A 19,158-nucleotide genomic window follows, 5' to 3' on the forward strand; every position below is an offset into this window, starting at 1 on the left:
ATCCTGACGAAATGAAGGAAGATGATTGCTTTTTTCTGTTTATGAATCATCTTAGACTGCACTTTTTGATGATGCATATTCAAACTAGTTGCTTTAGGAAGAAAAAAAACTTTCCAAAATTCAAAGCAGATTTCTCTGGTATTATCCTATCCTTGTCATAATTGGAGTTTTTGACTAACAGTATTTATGGCACCAAAACATTTTAATTATAAAATATTTCTTTAACATGTGATAAAAAATACATAAAACAGTGGCCAATTTGACATCAGTATGTCACACTACTTCGTGGTGTACCAATTTTGTATGTTAGATTTCCAGTTTGGAATTTTGCTTTAGGGGACTTTATCTTCCTGCATTTTTACATTTCTGTTCTGTAAAAGTTCACTACAGGTAAACCCTGCAAATGACCAGTAAATTGCATACTTTGAAAAGCATTTCATATTTTAAATCATCCTTTAAAACTGTTATTTTTTTTCTTCCACATTGGATTCATTTTGAAATGTAATAGTTATCTTACAGATGCTACTATTTTATGCCATCAATATTTAATATAAGAAAACAGTCTTAAAATTCTTGTATTATATATATCATTTTGCCATTCCTATTATATATTAGTTTGAAATGGCAGTATTGTTCTCAAGTAATGTTAGATATAATTAAAACTATTTGTGTCTGGACATATAGTGAGCTGTAACTCCTTATATTATACATGTTTTGAACTTTTTCCTTTATTTTAATATTTAATGACTATCTCTAATACCCAATTGAGTAATTTCCTTCATATTCATAGAAACAAAGAGGAAAAGACATCTTTTAGGGGAAGCAATATTTTAACTTCAAGTAGTACTAAACAAATGTAATATATTTGCAGGGAATATTGAGCCAAGAGTTAAAAAAAGTTGTTGAATGAGACATAGCCAATAAAATGATGGTTTCTATGATTTACAGAACATAATTCTTTGAGGGAGAAAAAATACACAAACCATTCATTTGTTCACCTCGCCTGGCACTGTGCTTGGTGCTGGGGATAGAGTGGTGAGTAAAATAGCTGCTGCCTTTATAGTGCTTGCTGTCTGGTTATCAGGGAAGATAGAACACCAGATAGTAATTATGTAAGATACAAATTGTGATGTACCATGAAGAAAAAGTAAAATGTCCAATGACCAAAAAGGAAACATAACACATAAACTTTATTTTTAACAATGGGAACTAGACAGGTTTCTCTAAGGGCATCACATTTATAGCACTTGCAGTGACGTGGTTGTCCAAGTGAGATGATGGTGACAGCTGAGGTGTTAAGAAGGGGGTAGAGTCCAGGTGAGGTTTGGCAGGACATATTGATGGTTTGAAAATGGGAAGTGAGGCAAGAAAAGGTTTCTAGCAAAAATAGCTAAATGCATGAAGGTTCCTGTGGGAAAAGGGTGTGCTCAGGCGCAGTTTTGGGACATACCAGGTTTCCAAGGCAAGTAGACAGTTGTTATGTATGGAACTAAAAATATAAATTTTGAAGTCATGTATAGAAACGCTATTTAAAGCCATGGGAATGAATGAGATTGCTTAAGGTGAATGTATAGTTTGAGATCAAGTCCTAAGAAACTTAACATTTAGGAGCTGGTTAGTGCAGGGGGAGCTGACAAAGGGGACTGAGAATTGGCAGTGAGGTTGGTGAAAAACCAAGATGGAGTAATGTCAAGATTGCCCACAGGAACCTTTAAGGTGGAGGTAGTCAACTGAAAGGTTAGATGAGGATCTAACAACATGAATGTCACCAGTGACCTTAGCAAAATCACATTTTTTAAAAATAGGGACTTGGGCTCAGGTTATTACAGACTGGTGTTTCATGTCCACATACGTCCAACGGGACATTTGATACTTGTGTTGGATGTTGAATTTGGGGTGATCCTTTTTGTTGTTTCATTGGTTAATTTTATACACTAAAAGTACATTTTAATAAATAAGTTCAACATTGAAGGATCAGACATTTTTAGGGTACTGGAAAGAGGAATTCTCTGCTTCTTCCTCCCACTACCCTGGCATAGTTGTGAAGATGGGGTGACAAGGTTTTCTAAACTTGGAAAGAATGGGGGTCGGGGAAGCTTTCTTCTGCCTGAATGTCTGTCCTCAGGGGCTGCCTGGCTGCCAATTGGTTTTTTTCTGTGCGGCACTCACGTACCTTCGGCACCCTTTGCCCAAGTCCCCTGTGGTATGCAGGGATGGTGCTGTGCAGGGGGCAACAGGGCACATCAGCTGGTGAAGAGACAGGTGATGATGGCGGTGGCAGCAATGAGAGGGGGCACAAGGGTGGGGAGGAGGAAGAAAGCAAGAGGGAGAAAGCCAAAGAAGGTGAGGTGGCAGGAATGGGAAGGCTGGGAAATGGTCTTCAGTCTCTGGGTCTCGATCAACTCTTTTCTGGGGGTGGATCTCTGTGCCCTTTGTTCTTCTTCATACTGTCTTACATATTCTTGTTGGGACACTGCCAGCACTGATGCTAGGATTTCATCATCATCCTGGTCGTTCAGACCAAAGGCACACCCCAGTTATTGAGACAACAAAAAATGCAATCATTAATTACCTTCGTTGAGAACCACTGCTGCTAAGACATCAGAAACTTGGGATCCCCAATTCCCATCCAAGGCATAGATTAGGCAGCACACCTGGGAAGGGAAATTCACAAAGACTTTCTGTAAGGGATGGAATGGAATAAGTTTGATCAGAGCAATAGCCTCACTTAGATGTCTATTTCTTTGGGGGAGAATCCTACAAGTGGAATTCTCAAGTGAGCACTTTTTGGAGTTTTGTTATTTCTAATAAGTAAATTGTCCATATAAAAATAATGTAATACAGCAGAAATAAGGATGGTAGGAGAATTTAAATTTAATATACCCATAAAATAGGGTTATCTAGACCTATGGCATATGCATTGTTTGTTGTAACTAATGGTGTTCACATTGACGCTAATATATATAATTTATTGGGCTGGTATGTGACTGTCTTAGCTGAGATTGCCTAGAAGCTGCCTGAGACAGGGATTCAGGTGCACATGATTTTGGGGGAAAGCCTGTAAAGGGGTGAGGAGAGCAAGATAGGGAAGCAGAAGTCAATTAAGGATGAGGACTCGGATAAATTCTTGTCCTGATCCACAGGGTACTCTGGAGGATTCACACTGCAAAGTTGTTCCACTGTCCCACTTTGTGGAAAGGGGCCTATTGTACCCTCATACCATTTGGGCATTGGTTGTCCACGACCAAGCCAAAGTGGGAAGGGGGCACAAAGTTATGAATCTCTCAGGTGTCTCTGGACAGGACAGCTCCTACACTCACAGCAGCTGAAGAATGAATGCATGGATTAAGGAAGGTAAAGGGGGCCTGTGTGGGGGCACTAACAGTCTGTATTACAATGTCAGACACCTAACATATATTTTCTTTTTATTTTGAAACAACTCAAATTTACAGAAAAGTTGTAAGGATAGTACTAAGACTTTTCTGTCTCCCCGACCCCAGCCGTTTGAAAGTAAGTAGCTTTCTTCATAAATACTGTTTTAATAATTTAAATAATTTATTTTATTTTTAATTAAGATATAATTGACATGACATTGTATTAGTTTTAGGTGTCAACATGATTTTATATATGTATATATTGCAAAATGATTAGAGTAAGTTAACATTCATCACCACACAGTTACCAGTTTTTTTTCTCATGATGAGAACTTTAAGATCTACTCTTTTAGCAACTTTCAAATATACAGTACAGTATTGTTAACTATAGTCACCATATTGCACATTATATCCCTAGGATATATCTATGTTATAACTGGAAATGTGTACCTTTTAACCACCTTCACTCATTTTACTCCCCTGAAAAATGCACTTTTGATAGACTAATAATGATAGAAGCCATGAAAAATGAATGGGAAGTGAGGAAGTGGATACAGGATGTGTATAGCAACTCCTCGAATAACCTCAGCTATAAGGGAAGTAGACAGGATAAAAGGTGGAAAGAGGAGTGAGGTCACCAGAAGATTGTGAGGATAAGATGGAATTCATGTTTGTCAGTAAAAGAAGGTTCCAGCAGAAGAGAATAACCAAAGAAGAAAAGTTTCAGAGTAGGGAGGAGGGAATATGATTCTAAAAAACCACCCCAGTAGGAAATTAGGGGAAAAAAAAACACCATCTCAGATTTCAGAGAAATGGGATAGATGTAATATAAGCAGAGTGTAATAGTATTGTGTAGCTATTTTTGAAAACTAGGAAAACTCCCACTGGGGCTAACTCCCCAGAGAATCCATTCCCATTTGTATAGTAAAAGAAAGACTAACTCAGAGTGACTTCAATCAAAAGGGTAATAAATAAATGAGAAGCCATTGTGTCTTTACTGTACCTTTATATGGAGTCCTGGTCAGAGAAGGAAAACTCTGATTCCAAAAAACCTCCGCTGCCTTGCGGCATACCTCTTCAGGGGAAAGGCTAAGGGAGTAAACCCCGACAGAAAATCCGGAGCCGGAGTCCCTAAGGCGGTTTGACATTGTAGTCAACACCGGCAACTCCTGCGGCGCACCTGAAGCCAAGCTGTATTGACTCCGTCTTTCCCTTGGACCCTTCAGCTGCGAAGAGAGGGGGGGTCTGCTGCATGGGCAACAGCAGACCCTCCATATCACCCTGCCCAGGCTCTGTAGCTTCAGCTTCACTGGAGAGGACACTCCAGCGTCATCGCAAGATGTCGATTCAACACGGGAGGAGACAGATACCGTGTCACTCCCGAGTCGGACTGCACAGCCATTCTCGGCGGTGCAGATAGACTCTTAAGAAGCTACACCATCGTCTCTCGAGACGGACGGCTGCCGACGATATGGAGTCCTGGTCATTTATCATATCAGCACCACCTAACTGTGAACACTGGATGCTTCTTTTTGCCAAGATGCAACTCTTAGTAGTTTCTATCCTAACTGAAGGAGAAATTGATTTCCGTTGAAGATTGACAAAGAGGACCACAAATCACTTGGGCTCCTCTCATCAAAAGGTGGGAACCATTACTCCATCCCTTGACTCTGGGCTTGCTTTGCGGTTGCTTTGGCCAAAAGGAGGTGGCCCAAGTGATATTTCCAAGGCCAGGCTGGCCAACACCAATTGTCAAGGGTGTGAATAAGGCTATCCTGGACCTCCCTGCCCCGCTCAGCCAGCTCTTGCTGACTGAAGCCACACATGTAAGCCCAGGTGAAACCAGCGGAGGAATCACCCAACTTGCCCATAAACATGTTAGAAAACAATAAACCGCTGGTTTAAGCCACCAATTGTTGAGACAGTTCGTTATGCAGCAATAGTTAACTGAGACATTGGCTTGCTGGGGTAATTTCCCATCTGGATGAGCCACAAAGATTTTATTGCCAACTGCAATGAGAGCCACCCCAAGAAGTATTCACTTCACAGTGTTCGTTTTCCCACCCCCTCCTTCCTACCTGTTACCATCTCTGTATGGGGAATACAAGCGTTTATTCCTTTAAATGCAATGTCTTTCAAAACTGATTTTAGTTTCCTCACCTTCCAACTGGAGTTATCTACGTTTTGGGCTGTGAAGGGGAGATCCGTTAAGGACCCGGCGCAATACCTGAACTCTCAGTAAAAGTACTTACTTGGCACCCGGACCTGGCGTGTGGCCTGAGTGCCCGGGGTTGCTGGCGTACTCCCCTAGGCTCACTCCCCTCCAGCCTGACACGGCCGCCGCTCCTACCATCGCCCCAGTACCGTTAGCTCTCGCTGTCACACAGGGACCGTCCATTTGAACTGGGGGGATCTAGGCTTTCGGGCGTGCACCACGACTCTGCCTGTAATCTGACTTGGTGCCCCATCGGGCACTCCCAAGGACCCTTAGAGACCCCCCGGGTTGCCCTGTCCGGCCCGAACCACGCAGGGGAGAGCGAGGCTCCGCCTCCCGCGCTACATCCGGGGCAGTGCGGGGGCGGGGTGGGGACGGAGGAGGCAACTGCGCGCGCATCCTGCAGGGCCTGATCTAGTACAAGGCTGCGCGGCCGTGGGCGCGGGCGGAAGCAGCAGGTGGGTTATGCTAGCCGCGCGGCTTTCGGGTGCAGGGAGCTGGGGCGTGTCGCCGGCCGGGCACCTGGGATTCCCAGGCCGGGCTCCGCACCTTGGTTCTGGAGGTGCCACAGTTTGCGCTCGGTCCTTGGGAGTAGTCGGCTCCAGCTGGGAAAGGGTTCTCGCCAATACCGGAAAGTAAAAACTAAACCGTGTTGGGTTCCAGCCGCGTTCGCGTCCACAGACCCGAAAAGGCGAAATAAAACGTGCACATGACCGTCTCTGGGTAAATGACGCACTGTCAGAGATGGCGAAATAACTTGGAAGTCTTTTGAAGGAACTGGGCCTGTCTAGGTGGATAAGTGGGACTATTAGTTTTTGCTTTCTGTTCTGTGATGAAAAATGTTTGCGATGCAGTGCCCCCTAGAACGTGGAAATAAGATTGCCCTCTGAAGAAAAACTATAAAATTCATCATTACAGGGTGAGAAGAGATAAGCAAAGTTAGTTGAAAGAGACAGAATTTTACCAGGCTTCAAGACTTGACCATATCCTGACCATGAAAGAAAGAGTATCATTCATGTGGAGGACCTCTCTGGTACTGAAGCATGAAAGAAAAGAGAGGTACACTTATCGCAGATGAATCCAAGCCTCCTCTAGGAGAGAGAGGATACCCTGGTTTTAATAGCAGGATCTGTCCAGAGCCCAGGAGTTGAGAAAGTGGTTTCCAAAGGGGTCATCCCATCAGACATTAAAGTCATATAACTCAATTCTTTTATTTGGATTCTGTATGCACCAAGCAAAAGTATAAATTAGACAGCCTGATCTGAATACCCGCTTGATAAGATCCTTGACTGTCTCTCACCCTCACTCAACCAAGTATTGTAGATTCTCCATGCTTAAATCTCTAGGTGATGTCTCAAGTATAAATCTGATCTTTGAGTTTCCTTAAAACTCTTCAGCATGGCCCTCACGGTAAAATTAAGCGTTTAACTTGGATTTTTAAATCTCTTCATTATCTGACCTCTATTTCTCCTGCCTCCTTATCTTTTGCAACTCCCATTCTTTCACTCTTAAATACCAGCGGTTTTATGTATCTTAAGTATCAACCGATGGAATTAAATTCTTTGAATGGGTCTTTTTTTTTTTTTTCCCTGCCAAGCTATTATATATTGCTGTAATACTTTACCCCTTTTATATCTCAGCTTCAATGTCAGTTCCACTAATCTGAGTAATAGACGGCCCTCTAATGTACTTACCCTATTACAGCACTTAGGACAATATTTTTATTGCTTTAATTGCTTTTTAGTATCTCCCACTAGATTGTGAGTTGCACGAAAACAGGAACCATTCTGTGGCCTTAAATGTCGCTCATATCTGTCCCCTTCTTTATGTCTGCTACCCAAGTTGAGGCCTTCATTATCTCTAGCTTGGACAACTGCATTAGTCTATTAATTGGTCTCCATGACCCTGGTCTAGCTTTTCTTTAATCCATGCTCAACACTGCAGGCAGTGGTGGTTTTGCATAACACCTTCCTGCTTAAAACACTTCAATAGATTCCAGCTGCTTTTAGAAGTCCAGATGTTTTAGAATTCCATGAATTTGTCTTCTCCCCTTCTCTGTTCCCTTACTACCTCGTGCCTTGTACACCACTCCATAAATACTGGTTCAGTGAATGAGGGACTAGATCAAACTCAGTCAAACAGAACCAAGAACAAACGGATTAACCAAAGCAGTGCAGTCTAGCCACAGAGACTTCCTAGAGGAGTGTAGCCATAGAAGACTAGTTGTGTAACTCTGTCCCTGAAATGGGAGTCCCCAAAACATGCCTTATTAGTAGATGACTCTGTCTTTGTGTATGCCTGGATTATGCTACTCCCATCCACTTGGTAAACACCATCAGATTTTAAAACAGTTTTAAGTATCCCATCCTCTATTAAACTCTCCTAACCTTTCTGGACTGAGTGTAAACTGGTTCATCTTTTCCATAGCATAATTTATCAAAACATCAAGAGTGATGAAAATGTGAGACTCTTTAACCTGGGAATTGTGTTTCTAGGACATAACTACTAAAGAATTTAGCCTGGTTATGGACTTTAATACGAACACCAAAATGGTTGCAGGTTTGATTCCTGGTCAGGGCACATACCTAGGTTTCAGGTTCCATCCCTGGTCAGGGATCATAAGGGAGGGAACTGATTGACTGTCTATCTGTCTCCCTCCCTTCCACTTCCACCACCCCCCTCTAAATCAACAAGCATATCCTCAGGAGACGATTAAAAAATTATAAAATAATCCATTCTATCCCAGTTCTTTAACCTAAATGAAAATAGTGACCATCCTAAAAAACAGAATTGGAATAGAATGATTTCTTTACAACCATAACTAGTCAAAATACTTCATTACTGTAGCTCATATTTTCAGCCTTTTTCCACTTATTAGTTCATAAAGGACTGCTTTTTAAAAAAAATGTGTAAAGCATCCAAACATAATAAAATTGTTCATAGACTTTCCATATACCCTGCTACTCAGATTGCCTGACCTCAGGGTGTCCATCCTAGTCTAATATTGATCTTAATGTTATGTTGCCAGTAAATCATATAGCTAAATGTCAAATAGGCATTGTTTTGAAAGTATTATAGGGGCATAATTAAAGCTTTCCACAGAGATGTTTGTGAATACATTGTTGATAACATGGAACGTGTAGAAACAACCTCAATTTACTGCATTGGTCAAAAAGTTCATTTGGTTTTTTTCCATATGGTGGCTCTTGTTGTGCTTAGTTGTCTTTAACTTCATTCAAAACATTTTGTTAAGATTGTATTGTGACAGCTGTCACATCAGCGTGCATTTAAAAAAAAAATCAAAATGGTGGATTTTTTGGTAACCATTTAAATATTGAAGATGGAAGAATACACGGAAGGATCCAAGATGGCAGAGAAGTGGAAGCTACACTAACCTCCTCCCAGGACCAGTCTTGACTTGCAAATTAATTGTGGAGAAATCATCTGGAATACCCAACTGAACACTAGCTGGAGAGAAGTCTTATAACCACGGAGAGACAGAAAAGGCTACTTCATCACAAAACGTGATGGGTAGGAAGTGTGGAGATGCGAAAGGGCTGGCTGGGCTCCCATGGGTAGTAGCTGAAGGGACTGAGAAACAGCTCAGCAGCCAGAAGTTCCCCTGAGAAGGACAGAGTCTAAACTCCCAGCTGGGCTTCCCAGCGTACAGCAACAGAGCAGAAAGTAAAATAGCATACAGCTGTGAAAAGCAAAACAACAGGGATTTTTGCTGACCTGAAAGAAACAACTGGAGAAAAAGAGTTCTTAGTGGATCACATACAAAAATATTTTGGCACCCACTTACCCTGGGCTCAAGCAGAGGGAAGGCAGAGAGGACTAGAGATGCTTGGGGAGAATTTGGGGCAGTGGCTTTGAGGAGAGAACAAGGGCAGCTGCTGACTGAGTCCCAGTGCTGACTCATTCCCCATACTGCAGGCAGACCATTCCCCTCCAAGTGGCATCAGCCTGAGGGGAAGCAAAAGCCCCACACACAGGAATTAATCTGCCCCACCCTCAGTGCTTAAGCCTGACAGCTGATCAAAGATTAAATAGATAAACAACGAAAGGAGACAGACAAAGGCAGTAGATCTCTGGTAGTCTCCGACAGGCTGCCTAGGCCCAGACTGATACACGATCTGACACCATCAGGGGCAGATCCAGGAAGTGCAGATCAATCTAAGAAGCAGTAACAAGAAGAGTCACAAAAATGAGGAGACAGGGAAACATCCCCCCCCCCCCATCGAAAGGAAAGGAGGGATCCCCAGAAGAGTGCTGAATGAAATAGAGGAAAGCAAACTATCAGGCATGGAATTCAAAACACGGATTATAGAGAAGCTCAATGAGATCAGTGAGCTCAAAGAAAACTATAAAGAACTCCTGGGAAACTACATGGAACTTAAGTGAGACTTACACCAGCATGAAAATGGACATAGAAGCTATCAATAAGAGCAGGAGGAAATGAAAATACATTTTCTGAATTGAAGAACACAGTGGGAGGAATTAAAAGGAGACTAGAGGAAGCAGAAGATTGGATCAGCGAGCTGGAGGACAATGTAGAAACAACATGAAACATAATAATATCTGTATCATAGGAATACCAGAAGGAGAAGAGGGCCAAGGGACAGAAAACCTGTTTGAAAAAGTAATGACAGAAAACTTCCGTAACTTGATGAGAGAACGAGTCACGCAAGTTCAGTAAGCACAGAGTCCCAGTGAAGATGAACCCCTACAGGCCCACTTTGAGACACATCATAATTAAAATGGCAACATTGAAAGACAAAGAGAGAATCCTAAAAGCAGCAAGTGAGAAACAGCTAATAACATACAAGGGAGCTGCAATAAGGCTAGCATCAGATTTCTCAATAGAAACACTACAAGCCAGAAGGGAATGGCAAAAAATATTCCAAGCAATGAAAAACAAAGGTGTACAACCAAGAATACTCTCTCCAGCAAGGCTCATATTCAAAATGGAAGGTGAAATAAGGAGTTTCCCAGACAAAAGAACACTAAAAGAATACATCTCCCCCAAACCAGCATTGCAAGACACGCTAAAGGGAATGCTTTAAGAAGATGAAGAAACAAGCCTTGGCTGCTGTGGCTAAGTGGATTGAGCGTCAGCCTGTGAGCCAAGTGTCGCTGGTTTGATTCCCAATCAAGGCACATGACTAGGTTGCACATCAGGTCCCCAGTTGGGGCCATGAATGAGAGACAATCACACAGTGATGTTTCTCTCCCTCTCTTTCTCCTTTCCCCTCTCTCTAAAAATAAGTAAATAAAAACAAACAAACAATAAATGATTTAAAAAAATCATGAAGAAACAGAGATAGAGAGGAACACAAGCAAAAAGGGGTAAAATGAAAATGAATAGGTACCTATCGATAATAACATTAAATGGATTAAATGCACCAATCAAAAGACATAGGTAGCTGAATGGATTAGAAAGCATGACCCACATATATGCTGTCCACAATAGACCCACCTTAGAACAAAAGATCTACTGAAAGTAAAGGGATGGAAAAAAACATTTCAAGCAAATGGACATGAAAAAAAAGCTGGGGTAGCAATATTCATATCAGACAAAAGAGATTTCACAGCAAAGGCCATAAAAAGAGACAAAGAAGGGCATTTCATAATACTTAAGGGAGAAACCCATCAAGAAGATATAACCCTTGTAAACATATATGAACCCAAAATAGGAGCATCCAAATATGTAAGGAAACTTTTGAAAGACTTCAGGAAGGATATAGACAGCAACACACTCATAGTAGGGGACCTTAACACCCCATTGTCAACAATGGACAGATCTTCAAAGCAAAGAAACACCAAGGATTTTGAGGCATTGAACAACACTCTAGATCATATGGACTTAGTTGATATATATAGAACTTTTCACCCCAAAGGAGCAAAATATATATTCTTTTCAAGTGCTCATGGAACATTTTCAAAGATAGACCACATGGAAGGACACAAAACAAGCTTCAACAAATTCAAGAAAATTGAAATTATATAAAGCATATTCTCAGATCACAGTGCCTTGAAACTGGAAATCAACCTCAAATAAAAAACCCAAAGACATTCAAACTCATGGAGAATGAATAACATGCTATTAAATAATGAATGGGTTAACAATGACATCAAGAAAGAAATCAAAAAAATTCGGACACAAATGATAATGAACACAAAACAACCCAAAACTTATGGGATACAACAAAAGCAGTCCTGAGAGGAAAGTTCATAGCAATACAAGCCTAGCTAAAAAGGACAGAAGAATCTCTAATAAAAAATCTAACCCTATAGCTACAAGGCCTAGAGCAGTGGTTCTCAACCTTCCTAATGCCACGACCCTTTAATACAGTTCCTCATGTTGTGGTGACCTGCAACCATAACTAAAGCATAGTGATTAATCACAAAAACAATATGTAGTTATATATGTTTTCCGATGGTCTTAGGCAAGCCCTGTGAAAGGGTCGTTTGACCCCCAAAGGGGTCACGACCCACAGGTTGAGACTGCTGACCTAGATGAATAACAACAAACAAAGCCAAATGTGAGTAGAAGGAAAGAAATCATCAAGATCAGAGCAGAATTAAATGACATAGAGACTAAACAAATAATTGAAAAGAGCAATAAAACCAAGAGCTGGTTCTTTGAAAAGATAAAATTGACAAGCCTTTAACCAGGCTCATCAGGAAAAAAAGAGAGGACCCAATAAATAAAATCAGAAATGAAAAAGGAGAAATCACAACCAATACCACAGAAATACAAAGGATTGTAAGAAATTATTACGAACAACTGTATCACAAGAAATTTGACAACCTAGATGAAATGGACAAATTTCTGGAAACATATAATATTCCAAAACCGAGTCAAAAAGAAGCACAAAGCCTGAAGAGACCAATAACAACTAGTGAAATTGAAGCAGTAATCAAAAACTCCCGGCACACAAAAGCCCTGGACTGGATGGTTTCACAGGTGAATTTTACAAAACATTTAGGGAAGAACTAACTCCTACCCTCCTCAAACTATCCAAGAAAAAATCCAAGAAGAGGGAAGACTCCCAAACTCTTTCCATGAAGCCAGCATTACCCTAATTCCAAAACCAGGTCAAGACACAACAAAGTAGAAAACTACAGGCCAATATCACTGATGAACATAGATGCTAAAATCGTCAACAAAATATTGGCAAACCGGATCCAGCAACACATTAAAAAGATCATAGATCACAATCAAGTGGGGTTCATCCTAGGCATGCAAGGATGGTTTAATATTCGCAAATCAGTAAACGTAATACACCACAGAAACAAAATGAAAGACAAAAACCACATGATCATATCAATAGATGCTGAAAAAGCATTTGATAAAGTACAGCACCCATTTATGATGAAAACACTCAGCAAAATGGGAATAGAGGGAGCGTACCTCCTCATAATAAAGGCCATATATGAGAAACCTGAAGCCAACATCATACTCAATGGGCAAAAACTGAAAGCATTCCACCTGAGGTCAGTAACAGGACAAGGATGTGCACTCTCTCTACTCCTATTCAGCATAGTCTTGGAAGTTCTAGCCACAGCAATCAGACAAGACAGAGAAATAAAAGGCATCCAAATTGGAAAAGAGGAAGTAAAACTGTCATTATTTGCAGATGACATGATAGTGTACATAGAAAACCCTATAGACTTCACTAATAAACTACTCAACATAATAAGTGAATTTGGCAAAATATGGGTAATATCAATTTGACAGTTTTTACAACCAAAAAAAAGTACAATAGGATGGAAAATCTAAAATTAGTTGTGAGAGCTCTGAATGCTGTCCAACCCCAGCTGGATGTGCAGCCTACCGAAAGATTTGACCTTTTACTTGATGGCCAGTTTAAAATCTCAGGAACAGCTTCTAAAATTGGCTGGACTACTGCTTATCACCACTGCAGTTTATTACAGGGTACAAAGTCAATATTCAGAAATCGAAGGCATTTCTGTACACCAACAATAAAATAGAGATAGAAACTAGAAAAAGAAATCCCATTTACTATAGGAACAAGAAAAATAAAGTACCTAGGAATTAACTTAATCAAGGAGGTAAAAGACCTATACTCACAAAACTACATAACACTGAAGAAAGAAATTAAGGAAGATACAAATAAATGGAAGCATATACCATCTTCATGGATGGGAAGAATCAACATCATTAAAATGTCCATACTATACAAAGCAATTCATAGATTCAATGCAATTACTATTAAAATACCAACGACATATTTCACGGACCTAGAACAAATACTTCAAAAATTTATATGGAGCCAAAAAGACCCCGAATAGCCACAGCAATCTTGAGGAAGAACACAGTAGGAGGAATCACAATACCTGATACCAAACTATACCACAAGGCCACGGTAATCAAAACAGTCTGGTACTGGCATAAGAACAGACATATAAATCAATGGAACAGAATAGAGAACTCAGAAATAAACCCAGGTCTGTATGGTCAACTAATATTCGACAAAGGGGGAACATGGAGTGAAAAGAGCCTCTTCAATAAATGGCGTTGGTAGAACTGGACAGGGACATGCAAAAAAATGAAACTAGACCACCAACTTACACCATACACCAGAATAAACTCAAGATGGATCAAAGACTTAAATGTAAGCTGTGACACCATAAAGGTCCTAGAGGAAAACATAGGCAGGAACATTTCAGATATCTCACATAGCAACATTTTCACTGATATATCTCCTAAGGCAAGGGAAATAAAGGAAAGAATAAACAAATGGGACAACATCAAACTAAATAGATTCCGCTCAGCAAAAGAAAACATCAGCAAGATGAAAAGGGAACCAACCACATCGGAAAATATATTTGCCAATGATACCTCAGACAAGGGATTGATCTCCACAATATATAAAGAAGTTACACAACTCAGCACCAAGAAGACAGACAACTCAATTCAAAAATGGGCAAGGGACCTGAACAAAAACTTCTCCAAAGAGGACATAGAGAAGGTCCAAAGGCATATGAAAAAATGCTCAACATCACTACCATCAGAGAGATGCAAATAAAAACCACAATGAGATACCACCTCATACCAGTCAGAATGGCCATCAACAAATCAACAAGAAGTGCTGGCGAGGATGTTGAGAAACGGGAACCCTAGTGCACTGTTGGTGGGAATGCAGACTGGTGCAGCCACTATGGAAAACACTATGGAATTTCCTTAAAAAACTAAAAATGGAACTGCCCTTTGAACTAGCAGTTCCATTGGTAGTGGATTATATCTGAAGAATCCTGAAACACCAATTCAAAAGAGCCTATGCACCCTATGTTCATAGCAGCGCTATTTACAATAGCCAAATGCTGGAAACAACCTAAGTGCCCATCTGTAGATGAGTGGATCAAAAAACCGTGGTACATTTACACAATGGAGTACTATGTAGCAGAAAGAAAGAACTTCTACCATTTGCAACAACATGAATGGAACTAGAGAGAATTATGCATAGTGAAATAAGCCAGGCAATGAAAGAAAAATACCATATGATATCACCTATTACTAGAGACTATCGAACAACACAAACAAACAAGCAAAATTGAAGCAGAGGGCATAAGCCTATTATCTCATTACCTGAGTGATTATCTAATACAGCAAGGGTTCCAGACTGTTAAACTAAGAACGCCATTTTTCGGGGACAGCCAACTCACCTGGAGTCTGCAGGATCCTTCCCCATGTGGGAAGGCCACCCTCCCTACTATACCCCCACTTTTTTTAGTGATTTCTGGACCCAAAGATAGGTAGGATGATGACCATGTCCAGCTTGAAGCAGCTAGAGGAGCACGAGACCTTTGCCCATTGTCCTTTATAAGATTATAAAGGGTCTTAAGTTTGGGGGGGGGGGTTGTTATTTTTTATTTTTATAAAAATATAATTAATTTAAAAAATAATATAGGAAAGGGTGAAGCCAAGGAACTTATATGCACAACCCATGGACATGAACTAAGCGGCGTGGGATTGCTGGGGAATGGGGGGTACTGGGTGGAGGGGAGCAAAGGGGTAAAAAATTGGAGCTATTGTAACAACCAATTAAGAAAAAAAATCTTTTACCATAAAAAATGAAAAAATACACATTTTCAGCATATTATGCTTTATTATTTCAAGAAAGGTAAAAACAGCTGAAACACACACACACAAAAAAAGACTTGTGCCATGTATGGAGAAGGTGCTGTGACTGGTCAAAAGTATCAAAAGTGGTTTGCAAAGTTTCATGCTGGAGATTTCTCGTTGGACAATGCTTTACGGTCGGGTAGACCAGTTGAAGTTGATAGCAATCAAATCAAGACATTAATTGAGAACAATCAATGTTATACCACGCGGGATATAGCCAACATACTCAAAATACCCAAATCATTAAAGTTATTGGTGAAAATGAAAAATGTGTCTTTTACTTTATGGATAAAAACCATACAAATTTTTTGGCTGACCCAATACAAACTAAGAGATTGATTGAGTAAACTGTAGTATATCTAATAATGCAATAATACACAACATTAAAGCTAATGTAAAAACAGATTTAATGTTGAATGAAATAATAGTATGATTCTATTTCTGTAGGGGGAAAGTGTGTGTGTGTTTATACCTGCACAGAGAAAAATGGGTACATACCAAATCGTTCATTGTGATTATCTCCAAGTCGTGGTATGGTCTTTTAATGTACTCTTTTTCCATATCTGTATATTCTCATTCTTTCTCAGTGAACATATGTATTACCTGCGAATTCAAAATAACTGGTTTGGCTATGAGATATATTACATAATATATTTGTAGATTTACTGTTTGAATAATCTGTGCCCTTACTCCATTTCAACTGAAATTATTTGAAGTTTGTCTATATTTATTTCCTTTGAGTACTCTGTTGTAGAATTGTTCAAGACGAATGGTAAACCTAAAGGCAGCTGTCCTGGATAGAGTTTGAATTAGATAACCAAGAATTGATAACTAGAAAACAATTTAATTTTCCTTTTCTCAATCAAATAATTTGTTTTTCTTCCATTTTTCAAAGCATGCTGATTCCATTTTCAAAGAAGAATTGCTTCCAGTTACTTTGTAACCTCCAGGTCTCAGCAACTGGTTTTAAAAACACAGTAAAAAGGGGGCTCATTTTACAGTCAGTTTCCAATGACGTTTACCAAAATCTGGCTGTAGAAGACTGGATCCATGACCATATGAACCTAGAAGGCAAGCCAGTCCTGTTCTTTTGGAGAAATTCTCCCTCTATTGTAATTGGTAGGCATCAGAATCCTTGGCAGGAATGTAACCTGAATCTGATGAGAGAAAAAGGTGTAAAATTGGCTCGGAGAAGAAGTGGAGGAGGAACAGTTTACCATGATATGGGTAATATCAATTTGACTTTTTTTACAACCAAAAAAAAGTATGATAGGATGGAAAATCTAAAATTAGTTGTGAGAGCTCTGAATGCTGTCCAACCCCAGCTGGATGTGCAGCCTACCAAAAGATTTGACCTTTTACTTGATGGCCAGTTTAAAATCTCAGGAACAGCTTCTAAGATTGGCCGGACTACTGCTTATCACCACTGCACTTTGTTATGTAGTACTGATGGGACCTTCTTGTCGTCTTTGCTCAAGAGCCCTTACCAGGGGATCAGGAGCAATGCCACTGCTAGCATACCTTCCTCAGTAAAAAATCTGTTGGAAAAAGACCCCACTCTGACCTGTGAAGTACTGACAAATGCTATTGCTGCAGAATATGCTGCTTATCATCAGACTGATAATCACATCAACCTCATAAACCCAACAGATGAGACGCTGTTTCCTGGAATAAATAGCAAAGTCAAAGAACTACAAACCTGGGAATGGATCTACGGCAAAACTCCAAAGTTCAGTGTAAAAACTTCCTTTAATGTGTTACACAAACAGTCATACTTGGAAATTAAAGTATTCATAGATGTAAAGAACGGGAGAATTGAAATCTGTAACATTGAAGCACCAGATCATTGGTTGCCACTGGAAATATGTGACAAATTAAATTCAAGTTTTATTGGCAGTAAGTTTTGCCCAATTGAAACTACTATGTTAACAAATGCATTACATAGAACATGTCCAGAAGATGATGAACTATACAGTAGATGGAATATTCTCTGTGAAAAAATTAAGGGAATAATGTGATTGCAAGTAAATTTACTAATATTGGCAGTTTCAATAAGAAAATAAAAAATTTCAATGTACATTGTATGTCTCTTAAAATTAAAAGGGCCTAGCCTCTTTCAGTAACTTCTCCCCATTTGAGTGTATCACCCATCCTTGTCCATATATTCTGCTGACCTCTAGGATGCTCTCTTTCTTCACTGATTTTAATACCTGGCATTCATTATATTTCAGCTCCTGCCTTTATTACCATCTTAGGAATGTTTACCATATGGGACACTCTGACCTTAGAGTTAGTGCTTTTTCTTACCTCTGGGAAATACAGCTCAGGCTTCTTTCCACTTCTGATACCTTAATATCTAAAGTTCTCCCTTTTAGTTATAAACTTCTTTCCTCCCATCCTCTCCCACTAAATCAAGCCTATTGTAATTTTTATGAACCCTGAACTCTACCCTAATTTCTTGCTCCATTTCCCTTCCTTATCCTAGCTTGAATTATTTCAAATCCATTGCCCTTTCTTATCACCATTCTCATTTGCCTCTCTCTTGACCTCCCATAGCCACTTTTTCTTTTTTAATTCCACAATTGATTTTTTACTCCTATGCCCAGATGGCAGGCAATGTGGGAAGAAAATTCACACAATTCAGATTAACCCAATTCATATTTACAGCTTTCAACTTATATTTCTTCTTCCTGTTGGTGTCAGATTCAACTCATCTACTGACGCCCTTAAGTTTTTCAGAGGCATTATTCCTAAATGTTTCCACTCTTCTTCAACTCAGAATTCCACCACTCATCACAAACCTTGATTCATAATTTGAGAGCAGAGGCCTTCAGAAATGAACTCCTTTAGCCTCCCATGTTCTCTATTTCAACATTTCTCAGGAAGGGAACTCCTTTTCATTAAAGTTAACCCCTCTTATTGTACCCTAGTTTGACTCTTTCTTCCTTTGCAGCCTGCTTGGGCCTTATACTATCAAATATTTATCTAATTTTTTTTGTATTTTCTCTTGACTTTCACTGGATCCTTACCCGTAGCAAATTAACATGTTTATGTCTCCTCCTTCCCCAAAACTCTCCTGCTCAAAGTTTTATTCTTTCCATTTCTTCATTGTCAAACTCCTTTAAAGAGTAACATCACTGCCAACCGTTTCCTGTCTCTGAAGTTCATTCAGATACTCTTCTTATTCCCAGAGTACTTACTAGGTGTTTATTTAGTGCTTAGTATGTGCCAGATGCTTTGCTAGTTGGATGTTCGTGATGAGTGAGACATGGTCACTGACCTCAGGAATTGACAATTTAATGTTTTGGCATTCAAACTTTTTAAAAACTACAGTAAAAATATATTTTATATTGTGCATCAGCACACACACATTATATACCTAACAAGTTCATAATACAATGTTTACCTTCACTTTT

The 19,158-nt window shown here is 39.8% G+C and overlaps 1 protein-coding gene across 1 annotated transcript; it reads left to right on the plus strand.

Annotated features, from left to right (window-relative positions):
• Positions 1-5,991: 5,991 nt before the first annotated feature.
• LOC150006417 (lipoyl amidotransferase LIPT1, mitochondrial) lies at positions 5,992-17,813 on the plus strand. The gene is made up of 2 exons (XM_090281702.1): positions 5,992-6,047; positions 16,638-17,813. The coding sequence occupies exon 2, from the start codon at positions 16,639-16,641 to the stop codon at positions 17,758-17,760; it is 1,122 nt and encodes a 373-aa protein (XP_090137828.1). The 5' UTR covers positions 5,992-6,047; position 16,638; the 3' UTR covers positions 17,761-17,813.
• Positions 17,814-19,158: the final 1,345 nt, after the last annotated feature.

This window comes from Furipterus horrens, unplaced genomic scaffold (genome assembly GCF_987537825.1).
Source record: "Furipterus horrens unplaced genomic scaffold, mFurHor1.1.pri manual_scaffold_6, whole genome shotgun sequence".
Taxonomy (NCBI): domain Eukaryota; kingdom Metazoa; phylum Chordata; class Mammalia; order Chiroptera; family Furipteridae; genus Furipterus; species Furipterus horrens.

What these genes read in the sequence shown, in the direction of transcription:
- LOC150006417 (XM_090281702.1), top strand. Translation starts at nt 16,639, where the DNA reads ATGCTGATTCCATTTTCAAAGAAGAATTGCTTCCAGTTACTTTGTAAC.